Consider the following 20,447-nt stretch of genomic DNA (forward strand, 5'->3'; position numbering starts at 1 on the left):
TATTTGTGCCAAATATGAAGAAATTCCCTCAAGGTGTTCTTGACATATCGGAGTCACAATCAGGAAGTAGGACAGACTTGAGGACCACCAAAATCTAATCCATTAATCCTCAAGTCCAAGTAAACCTTTGTGCCAGATCTTAAGGTCTAAGGGCGTTTCTGAGATGGTGTTCACAAAAGAAAGTCATTCTGGTTTCACAGTGACCTTCGACCTCCAAAGCTGATACTTGGTACAAAGTTAATCTTCCTACCAAGTTTGAAGAAATTCAGTCGCTGCGTTCTTGAGATCGCCTTCACCACAACCCGAAAGCACAATGACTCCGGCGGTGGCTAACACCATTTAGCTTGGCTCCTCCCACCATTAAAGTTAAACTGGTAGATTTAAGCAATATCACACTCGAGGGTGTGCTTTAACGTGAATATTGTCACAACTGAAGTGTTATATTGCAATTATACAAGTTACCAACTACATAAAATATGTAATCTGAATGTGTTCATGCTCTCAAAATATAAAACTTGTTAGTGCGATTTCCGTTTCCATGGCAATATATGGAGTAAGACTAACAACTGGAGAACAATCAGTCGCATCAGTAGAAGCAAATGTAACGTATGCAAGTACACCAGCAAGACCTCCACACAAAGCCAAGGTCCTGAAGGTCCTGAAGGTCCTGAAGGTCCTGAAGGTCCTGAAGGTCCTGAAGGTCCTGAAGGTCCTGAAGGTCCTGAAGGTCCTGAAGGTCCTGAAGGTCCTGAAGGTCCAGTTGTAGGAGTCTACTGAAGATCTCTGATGAGGATCACTTCACTCGGTATCTGATGACGGTTCACTGATTCTGGTCTTTGTCTTGCAGGTCTCATGTTCCAGAGGTTTCACTGCTGCTTTTATCTGCCTGTGAATCAATAAACGACCTTCATGTTCGAATCTTCTTCCTGCTTTGAGAGCTGGTCTTCAAGTGTCTTTGTTTCGCAACATCTTGTCTGTTTTGTGTTGGCAGGTTATTCAAAACATGTTAGTCATGCTTTTCTTTGTTGGTTCTGGTGCACATTTATCAGCCTGTTGGACGGCAGGTGGTTTAGAACTTCGGCTCAAAGCTGAGACATTATTGGAACAAGAAGTCAAGATGACACAACAGGCCTATTTTGCCTCATAATCTTTTGAGGGAAGGGAGATGTCTGAAATATTATTATTATTATTATTTTATTTTTTTGACTCTTTTTTTAAAGACACTTTTGTAACTTTAATTTTTTTTATTTTTTTATTTTTATGTAGTTACATTTAGATACCACCTCCTTTAAATGTAAGGCTTACCAATATGGTTTTACATTAAGGAAACAAAAGTATTTTTCTAAAATCCACAACTAGCCAAAATCCAACTTAAAAGAATAATGAGTGTGTGAAGCATACTCTCAACTTCATCCCCACTCATACTTATCCAGTGACCCTTTGGAGGGGCCTGGTCCCTAGGTTGGGAACCACTGGACTACACTACCTAACTGAATAAATAAAAGGTTTATTCCAACACTAATTTAACACCGAGACTGTTTAACTGCATAGTAAGTGTTTTTTACTGTGGTTACTTTATGTACATTCTGATAAGAAACACCAACTTTTACTTAAGTTGCGTTTTAAATGCAGGCATTTTACTCGTAAATGAGTATTTTATACCTGTAGTATTTGTATTTGTACTTCTACTTGAGTGTTCGTTTGGTTATAAAAAATAAAAAAACGAATATATTTTAACACGAGTGAAAACAAGTCTCCAACTCTTTTCTTGAAAATTCCGATATTTCTAGCAGCACCATGAATGCAGCGGAACGTCAAGCCAATCACATCCTCGCAGGGACGCTGCGTGCTGACGTATGTTTCAGCGCCATTTTGGGCTGTTTTTAGCTTCAACAGCGTGAAAACTGCACCGAAGGATCAACGTGTTTCCGGTTTACATCAAAAACTGCAGCTGTAAATCACATTCGGTGTTAAAGTGGAGCAAACAGACTGTGAGATGACTTCCGCTTTCCTCGCCGCGATAAACATCCTCAGCAGACCTCCTGGTGAGCGGACAGTTTGGTAGCACGAAGCTAACGAAGCTAACAGTAAACTGTCAGGTGTTAACAGTAATCAGATGTTTTTATAAAAGTTCACGTCTGTTCTAGTTTGGAGGCTTTAATTAAAACGAACCTGTCATTGGACCTGCAGCTCTGTGAGGAGACAGGCTGGAAGTTGAAGTCTGATTTTAGTGAAAACTTCCCTTTAATCATGTGGACGAAGTCTTCTGGTGCTTAAATAGCTTCAAAGTCTTATGTTTAAAAAGTGATGAAAAAAATGAAAAGAAACGTAAATAAATTCATCATAAATGTCTAAAATGACAATTTTGTAGTATGATTTTTGAAGTAGAAGTGTCTTTATTTCACCAAATGTTTCAGGCTGTCAGATAAAGTGGGAATATTGACTTAATATCAAGCCTCATCAAATGAAAATGGAGCATTACAACAGTTTAAATCAAATGTAAACCAGACATTTAGTATCACAGGAGATTTTAACATATTTAAACAAGGTTTTTATTTTAAAGTTGTTAAAAAGTGGACGAAGCTCCCCGTTAATGTAAAAACCTGCTCAGATCTTCATATCTTTAGGTTTAACAGACGGGACAATAAAATAAACAACCAATAAAAGTCAGTCTGTGGTTATAGTTGGTAATATTAATATTTGGTGAAAAACATTGTGATATTTGATTTATTATAAATCACTCAGCTCTGATATAAATCTGGGTTATCTGTGGTTAGTAAAGCAGTGAGAGGAGGTGGGCAGTGTTTTCACTGAAAACTGCATTTTAATGTAAATTTATCATCACAATGTTTATTCTATCAAAAATACATCATATAAATAATAATCATCAAACACAAGTAAAACAAAGCTTACATTAACAGGGAGCTTCGTCCACTTTTTAACAACTTTAAAATAAAAGTAGATAACCTGGACTCTGGTCCCCCCGCAGGACCTGGACTCTGGTCCCCCTGCAGGACGTGGACTCTGGTCCCCCCGCAGGACCTGGACTCTGGTCCCCCTGCAGGATGTGGACTCTGGTCCCCCTGCAGGACGTGGACTCTGGTCCCCCTGCAGGACCTGGACTCTGGTCCCCCTGCAGGACGTGGACTCTGGTCCCCCTGCAGGACGTGGACTCTGGTTGCTGCATTAATTGTGTGCTGTGCAGTGTGCTGTCTGATACGGTGGTCAGTGGTACTGGAGCTCCTCAGGGAACTGTTCTGTCTCCTTCCTGTTCACCTTCTACACCACTGACTTCCAGAACAACTCAGAGTCAAGACATCTGCAGAAGTTCTCTGATGACTCTGCAGTGGTCGGATGTATAAGGTGTATAAGGGACGGACGGGAGGATGAGTACAAGTACCTGGTGTCTCCATGACAACAGACTGAAATGGAAGACCAACATCAATGCTGTCTACAAGAAGGTGATGAGTCGACTCTTTTTTCTGAGGAAACTTCGATCCTTCAATGTGTGCAGCAAGATGTTGGAGATGTTCTACCATCTGTTGTGGCCAGTGCATTGTACTTCACTGGGGTCTGCTGGGGGGATGGAGGGGTGGAGGGGGGGCAGCATTGGAGCCGGTGACACCAACAAACTCAACAAGCTGGTTAAGAAGGCCGGCTCCATCATCGGCTACAAACTAGATAGTCTGGAAAAGGTGGTGGAGAGGAGGATGCTGATCAAACTATTGTCCATCTTGGATAACCCGGTCCACCCTCTCAACCACCTGCTGCAGGGACAGCGGAGCACTTTCTCTAAAGATTCCTCCAGCTCCGCTGTGTCACAAGAGATCATTCCTGATACAGATACAAGAGATCATTCCTGATACAGGAGATCATTCCTGATACAGGAGATCATTCCTGATACAGGAGATCATTCCAGATACAGGAGATCATTCCAGATACAGGAGATCATTCCTGATACAGGAGATCATTCCTGATACAAGAGATCATTCCTGATACAGGAGATCATTCCAGATACAGGAGATCATTCCAGATACAGGAGATCATTCCTGATACAGGAGATCATTCCTGATACAAGAGATCATTCCTGATACAGGAGATCATTCCAGATACAGGAGATCATTCCAGATACAGGAGATCATTCCAGATACAGGAGATCATTCCTGATACAGGAGATCATTCCTGATACAGGAGATCATTCCAGATACAGGAGATCATTCCTGATCCAGGAGATCATTCCAGATACAGGAGATCATTCCTGATCCAGGAGATCATTCCTGTCCACTGCCATAAGACTTTACAATAACTCACCTCTGGCAAAATCCATCACAGTACAAAAACACTGTTGACTGTGTTTCTTGGTTTCTTGCTTGTATATTATATGTATATTATATATATAGATATATACTGTACCGTATGTATATATATATATATATATATATGTTGACTGTGTTTATTGGTTTGTTGTATATAATATATATAGATATTTAATGTACTGTATATATACTGTATGTACTGTGCATTTTATATTTTATATTTATATTTTTTATTTTATTGCTTTTCTATTATATTATTCTATTCTATTATTATTTTATTCTATTGTTTCTATTATTGCTCCTGTATGTATGCTGTTGTGGCGAAAAAATTTCCCCTCGGGGATTAATAAAGTATATACCTACCTACCTACCTAACTACCTACCTACCTAATTAGCTGATGATGGTCATACAGGATGATTCACCCGCCGTGTGATGTCGTGTGTGTTTGTCTGCAGAGGCGTCGCCACATGATGCTCAGTCGCCCCCCCAGAAGGCCCTGCTGGACGCTCTGGGGGCCAACAGGTCCCTCCTGCTGGAGCGTCTCCATGGTGACAGCGGTTTTGAGAAGGTGAGGAAGAGGAGGGAGGAGGTGAAGGCGGCGGCCGGCTGGTTCTGCAGCGATGCCGAGGACGCTACGTGGAGCTTCGTGCAGGAGTGTCTCCTGCTGCTCCTAACCTTGACACGACACCTCTCTGAGGAGCTGGAGCGTTTCCAGCAGGCCCCGCCCCCCTCCGCGGCCACATGGCGCACTCCTGAGATGGCTCCGCCCCTCCCGCCCGACATCCTGAGTGTCGCCCAGCAGAAGAAGCTCTCGGCCGCCCTGCAGTTCGTGGTCTGTCTGGGGCTCTGCCCGTACCTGGCCCCCGGGGTCGGCGTGCCGCTGGGCCGCAGGTCGGCTTTCGGCACAATGGTGGAGAAACTAGTCCGCGGAGGGGCGGAGCCTGCAGGAGGACGCCGCCTTCTTACCACCACAACCGTCCTGTTGCAGCTGGCGGAGCTGTCGTCTCTCGCCACGCTGCTGTTCACTCGACATCTGGGGGACGTGATGGCCGCGCTGAGCCAGCTGGGCTACGAGCCGCACCGAGAGGAGGAGAGGGTTGGTGTCATCTTCATCATCTTCATCATCTTTATCATCCCCAGTGAGACAAAGGCTTCATCATTCAGTCTTTATTTAAACAGCAGGACGTGCTCCAGTCAGCAGGGCTGTCATGATGTTGAATGATGCCGTAGTCAGAGTCACTGCTGTGAAGGCCAGACAGCCCATAATAAGATGCAGGTAGTCAGGAGAAATAAAGGTCACGTGTTGTTTGGTTCTCCTTCGCTGCAGCCGCTCGGTGCCGAGGAGCGTCGGACCTGCAGGGACGCCCTGAAGAAGCTCCTCGCAAAAGTCTACCAGCCGATGGTCGTCAAGGAGCTGCTGACCCTGCAGGGGGGCCCGAGACAGGTGCTTTATCTACACAGGTTTGGTTTCAGCTTCAGATGAACTCTGAGGAAACAGCTGCTTTGTTTTTCTATCATCTCCTGCTGTGAGGAAAAAGAGATGTTTGAATTCTGTCTCACTATCAGGTAACTTTAAAGCTGCAGTGAGTGATTTCCATCCACTGGGGGGCAGCACAATGAGCTGAGAGCCTGTAATAATGATGTCTCATCATATTTTAACAATTTAAAACAAACAGAGTCGACACATCCAGCAGGAGGAGGTCTTCAGAATGACTTCGGACTTGTGTTCTTTCAGTTTTATGTCCAGTTTAGTCTCTAAAGACTAATGAGACAAATATCTGGCTCTGTTCCACCTGTTTTACCTGTTTCCTGTGTTTCACCTGTTTCCTGTGTTCCACCTGTTTCCTGTGTTTCACCTGTTTCCTGTTTCCTGTGTTTCACCTGTTTCCTGTTTCCTGTGTTTCACCTGTTTCCTGTGTTTCACCTGTTGTACCTGTGCTCTCCATCCATCCAGTCGGGTCCGGCCGGGTGCTCCGGTGGCTCCGGCAGCCGGGCCGGTCTGGGATCCGCTCCGGCCTGGCTGAGGCGTCTGTGCGGTCGGCTGCTGTCTGAGCGTCTGATGCAGCCTCACGGCGTGCAGGCCGTCGTCAGGGCCGTCCTGGAGGGAGGAGCAGGTGAGAGGGGGCGGAGACTGAAGAAACCAGAACGTCATGTGGAAATTTAAAGTTGCAAACATTTGATCCAGACACATAAAACTAACATTTTGCCTCAATTTTTATAATGAAAAAACATATTTATTTCCCCAACAAATCCATCCGATTACAATCAGGTTTCCAGATGTCGTTCCAGTGATTAAAACGTTCTTATTGATCGACACAAAGGACAAAACCCAGATTTAAAGCCTATTAAAATGTTCTGGGTGATTTAAAAGCTGCATTACCTGCAAAAATACCCTAAATTTAAATGTCAGAGATGGAAGACAATCATTCAAAACTCCCACGAGAAGTTATTTCTGGATATGTGGTGAATTACGAATGTTGATTTATGATAAACAGACCCAGAATACATCTACTTCAGACAGGAAGCACTTCCTTGCTGCTAATAAAGTGGAGTTCTGTCTGACGTATCTCCACCGAACTGCAGTGTCGTTTCTGTCCTGCAGGGGGCGAGTCAGACTGGAGGAAGTGCGACGCCGTGGCCCGGATCCTGGTGGCCTGCCCTCAGCAGTCTGTCTCAGCAGATGACTACTTCAGACACGTCTGTCCTCAGGTCAGCCGTGTTTCCATCACGATGACTTACATTCACTTCCTGGAGACGCAGACGAGCCATAACGACGACCTGACGGATATCAACTCGACCCCTGACCTTAAACTCGTTTTAAATTGAGTGTGCACATTTAAAAGGCAGATTGGAAACAATATTGACAAATTAAACTCTGCATTTTTGTATTACTTCTTCTAATAAATAATCTGAAATTGTGTTGTTGTTGTTGTTGTTTAGATTCTTGACCTCCTGCACTTCAAAGACAAACTGACAGCTCAGCAGTTCCAGCGCGTGGCCACCAGGGCGGCGCTGTCCGTGGTGCAGGAGAGGCCCGGCTCCGCCCAGCAATACCTGCTGGCTCCTGTGCTGGCTCCACTGCACCGCTGCACCTCCTCCTCCGGTCAGTGACGGTCACGCCTCCATCCTCACCTCCACGTTAGGTTTTATTACAGAACGGAGAGTTGGAGAGTTTAATTAGTATTAAAAATGATTAAAAAAATGCTAAGACAATAAAAATGATTAGAAAAAAAAAATGGCCATTAAAGTTTGTAAACAAAACAAGATAAAAAATGTGGGTTTTAAGTTTGTGTTTTTTATAAGACAAAAATATTAAAATGTAAAAAAAAAAAAGAAGTAAATCTGCAAAACCAGATTTAGTTTTTCCTCCTGGAAGGACGTTGTCATGTCGTACACGCGTGTGTGAAGCTGTTTGTGTGTTCGTTTGTGTTTTCCAGTCGACGGTGATTCCCGAGCGGCGGTGGACGAGTCAGAGCTGACGCGGTGTGTCGAGGACGTTTACAAGGTGAGGATGGGAACCATTTAAACGTTCATCTCCACCCTGAAGTCTACAGATACAGCTGGTACTCATTATGAATGCGGTCCCATTCTGATTGGCTGGAGGTGAGCCTGGGGGCCACGCCTCCTGTCAATCAGTGTAGGCGGAGTCATGAGCGATTTAAATTGAATGTAAAAAGTTTCAGAAACAGGCCGCTGTCAGGAAAACGAGCCAGAACCGTCGGTACCAGGCGTTCTGTCCCGGTTCTGTAGATGCAGGTTTTGTGGACCGTAGTTTTCCTGCTGTATAATCTTCTCCACGCTGCTCTCGTTGTGTCTCCTGTCAGGTCTGGGTGGTTGGAAACTGTCCATCGGCGTCTCTCCTCAAAGCTTTGGAAGACGTCCTTCCTGTTGTCTTCACGCTCTTCTGTTTCACCAAAAAGAACGTCTCCCACCTCCGGTAAAAAAAAACTCCTCCACCTTAAAAGCTGTTAACTCAGATTTTACTTCAATTAAAGTTTGATTTGGTTTATAGACCGTTATGACCTCTCAGGTTCCTGGAAAAGTTAGTTAAAGTACAGGATGGTCATTGAGTTTTCAGTAAACTAAAATGTTTTGTTCCAGATATGGTTTGTTGGTTGTGGGTTAAAGTACCTGTGTGCTCCACAGCGCCCCCTGTCAGGAGGTCCTGCTGTGGTACCTGAGCCACGCCGAGCCGTCTGACGCTCTGTCGGCACTGAGGCGGCTCTCGGGCCTGCAGGGCCGGACGAACGAGGTGGCGGCAGACCTCCACTTCATCCCCGGCAGCGACGGAGGAGCCCAACTGAGCTGCAGAGAGAGCTGCAGGTGGCGCCACCGAGCACACAGAACCTCCGACATGAGCCTCCGACTGTCGGGTTAACTGGTCTCTCTCTGATGTGTCCCAGTGATGAAGACGACCAGCTGTACGAGAAGCTGTCGGCGGAGCAGTGGAGGCTGGACTGTCTGATGCAGCTGCTGGCTGGACTCACAGACTGCGACCTGCCGGGAGACTTCTTCCTGGACCTGCTGCAGGTAAAGACGGGGACGCATCGGACCAGATTGTGAGGGGCGGGGGGCAGGAGGGGTATCCCGCCAGGTTATCTGATGGGATAACCTAAAACTGGAAAATCTCTGGACTAGAACTGATCTGTTACTCAGTTATTTCTAAATACAATCCAGACTCAAGCTGGTCTTCTTTTGAGCAGGTTGGTGGGTCCAGAAACTGCAGATCAGAACCATGCGGATCCAGATACCTGCAGAGAGGTAGAGGTAGAGGTAGAGGAGGACAGAGAGGAAGAACCGACAGACTGGATCTGTGTCAGTTAAAGGACAAATCCTGTTTAAAGAGACTCGAAGGTTCCTCAGTGAAGCTGGAGGCCGAAACAAAATCCTCCAGAAGAACTATGTGGTTGAAGAACCAAATACAATCACTTGTCTGAGGTAGAAATTTATTTAGTCTGGTTTCATAGATAAATATAACCGGGTGTTATCTGCATAGCGGTGAACGTTTGTGCATGTACAATGTGAAAAGTGTCGGCCCCAGTAAGGAACCCTGTGGAACTCCAGGACTCAATTTTGTGTGCTTGTAAAAGTGACTCACATGAAGCAGACTTCAAGACTGCCTCAGGATTGTGTCGTATGTGTAGATTATCACCTGACGCTCCTCCTCCTCCTCTTCCAGGACCTGACCAGCTGGGTGGCAGGCGAAGAGACGCAGGACGAAGACGAGCCGAACGTATCGGCCATGACGCTCCTGGAGGTGGAGCAGCAGGTGCTGGGTCGAGCGGAGAGCCGAGCCCGGAGACTGGTTCTGCTGCAGGTTCTGGCCGTGATGGTCGAGTCTCTGCAGCACACGGAGCTGCTGAGAAAACCCACACAGGTGAGTCGAAGGTCTGGACTCAGAGAGATTAACGCTGTCAGGTAACACGTGAAGTTGTGTAAAAACGCTTTAAACGTTCCTCTGTCTGTGATAACAGCTTCATGAGGTCACCACCTGGAGGCTTTTATTTTGAAGGAGTTTCCACATGTGGAGCAGCTTTTCCTTCAGAGAATAATTCAATAAAACTGCTGCACATAACTTTATGTTTTGATAAACTGGGTCATGATGGCAGCTTCTAACATTTAACATGCTACATTAGCTTAAACAAACTAACATTAGCTGCTACATTAGCCTAAACTTTTTTTTAATCTACAGTCTGTGGTTTTAACAAACAATGTTAGATGCTGTATTAGCCTAAACGTGAGAATGTTAACGTGTGGATAACTTTTGTTGTGTTAAGTTAGCTTAATGCACTAACGTTAGCCTAAACAAGCTAATGTTAATGTCCGTTGGTTCAGTTAGCGAACAGTTAGTCTGTTATCTGGCAGTTAGTGGGTTTAAATCTCTGGAAGAACTAAACTACGTGCTGCAACCTTTTTTAATTTAGTGATATTTAAAACTCCACTTATCGAACACTTATTTGAACTTATGACTCAGCTGTTAGCATCTGTGTTAGCATCTGTGTTAGCATCTGTATTAGCATCTGTGTTAGCATCTGTTAGCATCTGTGTTAGCATCTGTATTAGCATCTGTGTTAGCATCTGTGTGGACATTAAGAAAGAAGACAGTGCCAGCAGGTAACTTCTGACTCAGCTGTGAACTGAAACCCTCCTGGCGACGACCTCATGAAGCTGACGACAAAAAGTAAAAGAGTAACTAAACTCTGCAGCAGCATGTTCGGCCCGTCTGTCCTGGTTCTGACCGTCTCTGCGTCCCAAATTCACCTCGTTATGGTTTCAAGACATTTTTTTAACGAGACAGAAAAACTGCACGTTACTTGTGAAAACGCTCCGAGAAGGACGACGGCGTCCCTGAAGTGTGTTTTAAACTCGCTGGTCCGGGGGGAGTCGCTGTAATGGAAGCAGGCCACGCCGAGCCGAGCCGAGCCGAGTCACGCTGGCGGGTAAAAATAACCCGCGTGCTGCTTCCTCTCTGCTCATAAACTCTTATTTTTAAGTTGTGAGATCCGGTTTTTAAAACTACATTCAATGACTCTACATCCTCCTTTCTGTTTCACATCCGACATGTTTGAACCTCTGTGTGCTTTTGCAGGTGGTGGACTTCACGGTGGCCCTGCTCCGGAGGGCCTGCCTGGGCCTCGATCGGGGCCCCAGGCCACATGTTGGGAACCCGATAGAGAGCCAGACGCTGAGTATGGGGATGGGCCTGGTGGCCACTCTGCTGTCTGGACCTCAGGTACTGTATCTATTATAGGTTATATCATATTTAATAGAATATTCTTACTACTTATTAGTATATATAAATATATACATTTTATTTTGTACTATATTTATTTTTTCGGTACATTTTTACTCTACTATACTGTACATTATATATTCATATAACCTATGCACATCATTCATAAAGCAATACATATCACTGATGTGAAATTTTCTTAGCAATATATAATATATCCTGTGAAATTTACAATTGACAATAAATTTGTATCACCTACGTGCAACAATGATCTTTTTCTTCACGTTTCCCTGTGAACTTGAGACTGAAATAGATCCATAACATGACGTAGACGATGGCAGCATCCTGCTGAACAACCTCACAGAGGAAATATGCCTTTCTAAAAAAAAATTAAAAAAATAAAAAAGCGAACGCCTCTGCAGACATTCAAAGAGAACGGCATCATGGGTAACTTTAGGCTGCAGAGGCCCGAGATGTTCTGCAGTTTTTCTCTTTAAAACAGCAACAAAGTCACACCTGTTAAAACATTATAATGTTTAATGCAGTTTACTGTCCTTCACTGTGGTGCATTACATTCAACAAAAATGCTTTTTATGACATTTTATTGCCTTCAATTGTAAGATTCAGACCCGTTAAGACTTTTTAAGGATCTGCAGATGTCCGTGTACAGAGAGGTTTGTTTGTGAGCATGTGCGAACAAAGAGATGTTAAACATCCTAACAGGATATAAACATGTTCTGTTTTTATTTCTCAGCTCAGTGCAGACGACTACTCGTCCATGTCCAGACTGCTGCCTCCTCTGGAGACGCTGTCGCAGCAGCACCCGGAGGGGGACGTCCAGGAGCTGGCGTCCAACCTCAGAGCTGTCATCGCCACTCATGGCGCCTACCGGCCTGAAAACCTCCACTCGGCTGGTCCTGGTTCTGGTCCTGGTTGTGGTCCTGGTCCTGGTCCTGGTCCTAGTTCTGGTCCTGGTCCTGGTCATGGTCCTGGTCCTGGTCCTGGTTCTGGTCCTGGTCCTCCTCAGCCCTCTAGAAACACTGAAACAACAGAAAAGAACAACAGTGAAGCGAACGTTTCGCAGACACCGGTCAGCAAAGTCTCAGGAAGTCCACGAGGCGGAGGGGGGACCTTTACCTCCGGCGACCCTCGTCCTCCTGCCAAGCCTCTTTCTGATTGGCTTCTGGAGGCGTGTGACCCGGAAGTGCCAACCAGAGCGTTCGCCCTGAGGGTCCTGACCCAGATGGTGCAACACGGCGACCCAGAGGCCGTCCAGGCCCAGGAGAAAGTCCTTACGGTGGGGACCAGAATGTTCTCTGCTCGCGGTCCGGTGTGTTATTGCATCATGTACTGTATGTGGACATCAGTGAGTTTTTATCCGTGTCTCCTGGGACATGTTTGATTAATGAGGCGGTTGGACCGGGTCCTCCGGGGACCCGGCGGGGAACCTGGTGGTCTCTCGGGGCTTGTTAAGGTGCTGCGGACCACAAAGCACGGCAGCTCATTTAGTATTCTCTGTAATCAGACGCCTCCCTGACACCTCCTGCTGTTACAGCACAAAACACACTTATTGATTTCTGGTCACTGTTCAGCCCACCTTCCATATGTTCTGTCAGCCCGCCATATTTCACCTGAACCTAAAGCCCCGCCCCCCCTCACATCTGTTATCCTTATTTGGATTATTCCCTTTGATAGTTGTGTTTAATGTGTACAGACTGTGTCAGTATTGATCTTCTTTGGTTTTGATGTTTTTCAAACAGAAGTTATAATAATCGTCCAGCAGTCTGTGTGCTGACGCTTTGTCTTCTTCAGCTCTTCTTAGAAAACCTGGAACATGAAGACCCATTTGTCTACCTGTCGGCCATTCAAGGTAAAATATGAGTTCAGAGAGTATTCCTGAACGCAGCACGGTGCTGCACACGGAGCAGCAGGAAGCAACAACCTTCGTGAAGAAGTCAGAACCAGAACAGAAGCTCCGAAGGTCCCGGTGGAACTCGGTGTTGACAGTCTGACTCTGGGGGACGAATTCACGGTGACACAACCAAAGAAACCCCACCTGGTGTCTCCTGACATCCTTCTTCGGTCTTGGACAGTGAAGCTCCGCCCCTCTTGAAACGTGATGTCATCAGAACAGCTGGGTTTCTGTTGTGGAAATTACTGCATGGGCTCAGGAACACATGTTGAACATTTTGTTCCCTAAAATCTGCTGTTTCTGTGCTCCAGTTTCAGGTTTCCATGGTGACATCACTAATGTTCTCGTACCAGCGTGAGGAACTCTGTGATGATGATGGTGAAAAGACGACTCTGAATACTTCCTCATGGAGGTCGTTACTTCCTGTACCGTGTGCATCACCGTGCTGCATCACCGTGCTGCGTTCAGGAACCCTCTGAACTTATTGATCAATCTCTGAAGCGTCCAGCTTGGCTAACATTGATGAAACAGATAATATTGGAAGCAGATGGACTGACTACACCTCTTGGTCTTCAGGTCTGGCTGCTCTGGCTGACTCGTACCCCGACAGGATCCTGGAAAGGCTCCTGCAGGACTTCCAGGGCGGACCCTCGCTCCCTTCATCCAACAAGGAGCACTCCCTGGAAACCCGCCTGAAAGTGGGAGAGGTCCTGATGAGGGCGAGCAGGGCGATGGGTGAGCGCCACCTGCTGGTCGTTTTTACTTAAAGGGATAGTTCAGCATTTTCAGGGAAATACGTCTGCTTTCATGTAAAGAATGAGATAAGAAGATCAACACCCTTCTGATATCTCTTTCTAAGGAGGGAGGTATTTCTCTCAGGAGCGGGTGGAGACCAAAAATAGAGCTAAAGGGAGGCTGAAAACTAAACTTGGCTTCATCATGTGGACAAAAACCGGCTTGTAAACGAACACTGTCTGCTTGATGTCTGCCTGTTTAACCACAACGGCTTTATGTTGGGATGCCGTAGTGAATAAAAACAGAGTGTGATGATTTTCAATTCACATAAACGTATATTTAATTGCAAATAGACCAAAGACAACATATCAAATGTTTTAAATGAGAGATTTCATTGTTTTATTAAAAATATCTGCTCATTTTGAATTTGATGGCAGCAACATGTCTTTAAAAAGTTGGGACAGGATCGACAGAAGACTGGAAACGTGTGATGCTTTAAAAAAAAAAAATCCTGGTGGAACGCGCTACACAACTATTCCAGTCTTCTGCCATCAAAGTCAAAATGAGCAGATATTTTTCCAAAAAAATAATTCTCAGTTTCAACATTTGATATATTGTCTTTGGTATTTGGTCAGTTAAATATGGGTTTATATGATTTACAAGTGATTCCATTCTGTTTTTATTGACATTTTACACATCATCCCAACTTTTTTTGGAAACAGGTTTGCGTGTTGTTTTCTCAGGCAACTCATCAAAGTGTCCCGAAGTCGGACTTTGAGTCTGTATGACCCATAATATGTGCTTGTTTGTGTTCAAACACATATTACATGCATGTGTTCCTGCGGTGGACGGTTATCAGTGTAAAACCACTGCAGCACAAAAGCCACAGTGCCGGCTTGTTTTCTCTGCAGACCCCCGTCAGAAGGGACCCTGTGTGTCAGAACCTGTCCCTCATAGAAACCCCTGTTTGGGTTTGTTGCCCCCCACCCCCAGCTCTGCTTTAATGTGCCAGACAGCCATCGTACCACTTCCAGGAACAATCGGGGGGTTTATATCCTCGCTGGGAGATTGGATGGAGCTTGAGTTTTCTGCACAGACACCCAGAGAGCTGCTGTGTTTGTGTGGAGCTCCGAGCGGCCAACACTCGTCCTCTGCCAGGCCGTCATCAGTAAATAAGGAGGTTCTCTTAATGGACTGGCCCGGTGGACTGAACGTTTGGTACGTGGGTGTTCAGCTCTGCGTTGGTTGTGAGCTCCTGCAGTGTGCAGGGATGCAGCGCTGCACCACCTCATCCCGTTCAGAGGGTTTATGTACAGGAAGCCATGTGTGGACGGATCGGAGCCTCTGTTACATCTGCTCTTCCAGCTGTGCTGCATGTTAATGAGAGCAGTAATGACGCAGGCTGATCCTCCTGCTGACTCACACCAACACGAGGGGGGAGAGGGGGGACTGGATGCAAGATGCTAACACACACACACACACACACACACACACACACACACACACACACACACACACACACACACACACACAGGAGTGATGCAGGTCTTACTACCAGCAGCCGGCCGGCCTCTGGCTCCCCTCGCTGCTGCCTGGCAGGAGCAGCTGGAGCCGGCTCTGTTCTTTGTGTCTTCCTGCGTCGCCTACAATCAACAACAACAACCCAGCTGGTGTGAGAGGACGACTGCACCGTCAGCAACAGTGTTAGTGTTGTGTGAAGATGTGACGGATTAAAGCTCTTTCTGTAGCTACGACCGCTACTCGACTCGCTCACATCGTCCAGACGTGTTTTTTGTTGTGAGTGTTTGGACGCGTTACTGAGCTGCACTCTGTCTCCCAACTACATCTTGAGGAGGACATGGTCTGAGTCCCACAGAGAGGGGGGGCAGTGGGGCCAAGGAAATACAATTTATAATGTTTTTTTATACTTTTTTTTGTGTCTCTACATAAACTGAAGAGAAGACAATCATGCTGTATGTGTAGATTATTAACTGGACATAAAAGAGTTTGTAGCTTCAGGTCTGTAAAATGGTTCTGATCCAGAAGTGTCTTCAGCTGCAATACCAGCGAGTGCCACTAGAGGTCGGCTCCAAAAAGCCTCCGGCTCCATAGACTCCCATTCAACTTCTCTCATCAAATCCAAAGTGAATCAAATGTGTCCATCAGTTATCTCGGTGTTGTTAGATAAAGTCACTCCAATGGGTGACGTCACTGCTGGAGCCGACCTCTAGTGGCACTCGGTGGTATTGCAGCTTAAGGCATCGGAACCATTTTTCAGAACTGGAAGCTACCAACACTTTTATATACAGACTATGATATCTAAATCCTGAGCACTAACCTGTCTTCCTCCTCCTCCTCCTCCTCCTCCTCCTCCAGGGGAACTGGCGCCTCACCTCGGCCGTCCTCTGGTGGCCGTCTTCCTGCAGGGAACCAGAGACCTGGACCGAAGTGTCCGAGCCAGCAGCCTGTCCAACCTGGGGGAGCTCTGTCAGAGACTGGACTACTCTCTGGGACCGCTGGCTCAGGAGGTGAGAGCAGAGCTGAAGTCTGGTTCTCCTCCAGAGACTCAGCCATGTTAACAACCAATAACCAATTCATCATTAGAAATACTGAAAAACAGACAGAGTATGATTTTATAAATCAAAGGACATGATGAGTTAATATGAACTCATGTTATAGATTAAATAATATCAAATTCAGAGACCAGCCACCAGCTTCATTTCACTTCAAATAGATCAGATTAGAAGTTAAAGCGTAAAAGAGAAGTGGATTCAGGTGTGATGAAATACTGCTGAACTGTGATCAACACGCGTGTTGCGTGTTCCCTCCCTGCTGCTGGAGGAAAGCTGCTGGCATGAAGGAGCAGCAGAGTCAGCTGGAGGAACAGGATGCTTATTCAGGAAGCTGCTGCGCGCCGAGCGACTCTGAGCGCGTGCAGACGGAACCCGCGTTGGGTTTTCATGTCCGACCAATACGTCAATCGATCTGCTGTAACCGTGGTGATGAGCTCAGCAGGTCTGCAGCTCTCTAACGTGTGCCACGCTAAAAACACGGAATAAGTTCACTGCAGCTGCACAACTCAGGTCATCAGAGACTAAAGAACACATTATAATTCATTCGTTTAGAAGGGTTTGACCTACAAATATTATTAAATCAAATTAACTTAGTTTCAACTGTAGTTTTTGAAAACGTTCACACAGTAATAATTTAAGGTCAAAACAGTCCTTCCAGGAGTTTCTTTGGGATCAAAAATGTTTGATTTTGCGGCAAAATTTTCGATGTAATTTTTGGAGGTTTAAGTGAGTTATTGTGGTTTAATTGTGGAGAAAAAAAAGGGATTTTCCTCCAACAAACTGAGTCTTCCACAAACACAGTGAAAAAACTGATATAATATTTAGTTTAATTCTGACTGCTAATGTGAAACATGAAGAAAAGCTTCATTTTTTTATCTTAAAACTGTTGTAATTTTTTTCTAAATTATAAGTCAGACTTTCTGTTTCTAAAGTTGGGACTCTGTTTTTAATAAAATGGTATTTTAGTGGTTGTAGTTAGTTTAAATGTTTTAACGTTTCAGCCTTATTGAGTCTATTACAGGTCCTGGTTGTGATTTCTGTTTGTCTCACTTATTCATCTGAAAGTTTTCAATGTTTTAACTGTTGAAGGTGATGAAAACTTTGAACTCCACAAGCATTTGTGTGTGTTTGTGGAGTTCTGATCTGTGTGTGTGTGTGTGTGTGTGTGTGTGTGTGTGTGTGTGTGTGTGTGTGTGTGTGTGTGTGTGTGTGTGTGTGTGTGTGTGTGTGTGTGTGTGTGTGCAGCTCATCTGACTGTGTGTGTGTGTGTGTGTGTGTGTGTGTGTGTGTGTGTGTGTGTGTGTGTGTGTGTGTGTGTGTGCAGCTCATCTGTGTGTGTGTGTGTGTGTGTGTGTGTGTGTGTGTGTGTGTGTGTGTGTGTGTGTGTGTGTGTGTGCAGCTCATCTGACTGTGTGTGTGTGTGTGTGTGTGTGTGTGTGTGTGTGTGTGTGTGTGTGTGTGTGTGCAGCTCATCTGACTGTGTGTGTGTGTGTGTGCGCAGCTCATCTGACTGTGTGTGTGTGTGTTTGTGTGCAGCTGAGCTCGTGTCTGACGGCTCTGATAAAGACAGAGAAGGAGGCCGAGGTGAGGAGAGCTGCCGTCCACGTCGTTACGCTGCTCCTGCGAGGCCTCAGCAACAAAAGCACGCAGGTAGGCGTTACTATGGCAACACGCTGCTGCATCATCCGTTTTATATAAAAATGTACAATATATAATGTAGAACCAGCGATATGTACGTGCATACTGGTATCTCCACGTCTTATAAAGCATTGGACTCCTTAGAAGGTTGTTTATTTATATAATTTATTATAAAAGATAAAAATTAAAGGTGTTGAAGTCTAAATATATAACTGCTGCCTGTGTCGTGACACCTCAGTGTCTTTGGAATAATACACTCTATGTATCTTATTTATGGAGTAAAAAACAAAGCTACACAAGAGACTCAAATTTAGACAGATTTCACCACCATTAAGAAAAAACAATTATTCAAATTAAAAACACTGACGGAGGAGGAAGGATGAGGTGGTCTTCAGGTGGTCTCCAGGTGGTGTTCAGGTCTTCAGGTGGTCTTCAGGTGGTCTCCAGGTGGTGTTCAGGTCTTCAGGTGGTATTCAGGTGTTCTTCAGGTGGTGTTCAGGTGGTCTTCAGGTGGTGTTCAGGTCTTCAGGTGGTCTTCAGGTGGTGTTCAGGTCTTCAGGTGGTCTTCAGGTGATCTTCAGGTGGTCTTCAGGTGGTCTTCAGGTGGTGTTCAGGTCTTCAGGTGGTATTCAGGTGTTCTTCAGGTGGTGTTCAGGTCTTCAGGTGGTCTTCAGGTGGTGTTCAGGTGGTCTTCAGGTGGTCTTCAGGTGGTGTTCAGGTCTTCAGGTGGTCTTCAGGTGGTCTTCAGGTGGTCTTCAGGTGGTCTTCAGGTGGTGTTCAGGTCTTCAGGTGGTCTTCAGGTGATCTTCAGGTGATCTTCAGGTGGTGTTCAGGTCTTCAGGTGGTCTTCAGGTGATCTTCAGGTGGTCTTCAGGTGATCTTCAGGTGGTGTTCAGGTGGTGTTCAGGTCTTCAGGTGGTCTTCAGGTGGTCTTCAGGTGGTCTTCAGGTCTTCAGGTGGTCTTCAGGTGATCTTCAGGTGGTGTTCAGGTCTTCAGGTGGTCTTCAGGTGATCTTCAGGTGGTCTTCAGGTGATTTTCAGGTGGTGTTCAGGTCTTCAGGTGTTCAGGTGGTCCTCTGGAGTCAGACGAATCCCACGTCATCCAGCTGTTCTTCAGACTTTAAACACTGAATCCTGACATTCAAGGTGTTTCCTGAGGGGGCGTGGCTTCTGTAAATGACCTGTAATCCAGTCGCTGGGATTAAAGACTGAGTCTCACTAAGGTTCAGTCTTTCTCACAGTTTCCTCACCGTCTGTGCTCAGCTGTTCATAGATCCTCGACCACATCGACCTGACGTCATCTGATCTCGTCGCCGCTCTTTGACCTCTGAAAATAGAAACAGTGGAGCATCAACATCACACTTGTATCATAAGGACCAAACTATTAAATGTCTTATTTTTAGTCTCATAAACTCAAGTCACAAACCGTTGATAAGTTATTTATCTCCGTATTAATGAACCACCTCTATAATCTCCTGCGTCCGCCCTGCCGGCTCCGGGGGCTCTTGAGACGCTGTCCCGAGTAGGGTTCTGTTCTGCTGCTGGTCCCGGTCCAGGTCCTGTCATTACTGGAACAGCTGGAAGGGGGAGGAGGGGGGGGAGCTAATAATACACAGGGACCTGGGAACAGAGGAGAGGGATGGACACACAGAGGTTAGAGTCAACCGTGAGGACAAAGAGATGGTGGTTATGGGGGAGGGGGGGTTCCTGTCACATCCAGATGGTTTCTGGACAGATATACAAATAACCTGTCTGCTGACGCTTTGCTTTCGTGTCACCAGCGTAGTTACGTCGTTACCACGGCAACCCATGCAGACAGATTGGTTAAATCTGGACGCACCAAAATCCAAAACAGTGCAGACAGTCTGTCTTAAAGATTTGATCTGAGAGACAAAGTCTAAATAGACCAGGTAGAGGAGGACAACGAGGGACAGATGAAACTAAGTTCATCGAGTCTCCGGCGTCGTTACTGCAGAAATAAAGAATTACATCTGTCAGACGATGAGCTCAAAAAGACAATCATTCAGAGAAGAATTGACCCGCTGCTGCCACTCAGTCAGCTGACTGGAGGCTCCGCCCACTGAGGAAGTGACCAGCGTACATACATTCAGCTCGAGCAGAAATATTAGACAAAGTAACATTCATCCAGTCCTACGTGGAAGCTCCAGTGTCCTCTGTCTGTCTCCTCCAGGTTCTCAGAGACGTTCTGTTGGACCTGTACCGGGCTCTGAAGTGGGCGGTCCGCTCCGACCCGGACGAGGTCGCCGTGCTTCACGCCCAGCTGGCTCTGGAGGAGCTGGACGACGTGATGAGGAGGTTCATCTTCCCTGAGCAGAAGCTGGAGAAGAAGATTGTTGTCCTGCCGTAGGACTCGATTCTCCTCGAACGTGGATCTTATATAATAATAAATAATTAAATGAATTCGATAATACGGAGGTTTGAAAGCTGCAGTCGATAAACAGAAACAAATGTGAAGAAACTCTCCAATGTTTCATACTGTCCCACCAACTTTCCCAAATAAACTTTTTAACATATTTTA

The 20,447-nt window shown here is 45.8% G+C and overlaps 1 protein-coding gene and 1 long non-coding RNA gene across 2 annotated transcripts; both read left to right on the plus strand.

The window, feature by feature from the left end:
- Window positions 1–1,887: 1,887 nt before the first annotated feature.
- On the plus strand, window positions 1,888–20,447 carry tango6 (transport and golgi organization 6 homolog (Drosophila)). The gene is made up of 18 exons (XM_069719424.1): window positions 1,888–2,045; window positions 4,773–5,413; window positions 5,645–5,761; window positions 6,272–6,431; window positions 6,920–7,026; window positions 7,258–7,420; window positions 7,755–7,822; window positions 8,142–8,254; window positions 8,464–8,640; window positions 8,721–8,847; window positions 9,497–9,694; window positions 10,907–11,050; window positions 11,805–12,347; window positions 12,863–12,920; window positions 13,539–13,697; window positions 16,074–16,225; window positions 17,807–17,920; window positions 20,100–20,447. Exons 1-18 carry the CDS (start codon window positions 1,997–1,999, stop codon window positions 20,274–20,276), a joined length of 3,267 nt encoding a protein of 1,088 aa, XP_069575525.1. The 5' UTR covers window positions 1,888–1,996; the 3' UTR covers window positions 20,277–20,447.
- On the plus strand, window positions 18,530–19,481 carry LOC138633279 (uncharacterized). The gene is made up of 3 exons (XR_011311871.1): window positions 18,530–18,848; window positions 18,898–18,927; window positions 18,977–19,481. It is a non-coding gene; the product is annotated as an uncharacterized lncRNA (long non-coding RNA).

The sequence above is a fragment of the Brachyistius frenatus genome, unplaced genomic scaffold, assembly GCF_029030835.1.
Source record: "Brachyistius frenatus isolate BFR_SWC_R1_liver_20210118 unplaced genomic scaffold, ASM2903083v1 Contig_214, whole genome shotgun sequence".
Lineage (NCBI taxonomy): Eukaryota > Metazoa > Chordata > Actinopteri > Embiotocidae > Brachyistius > Brachyistius frenatus.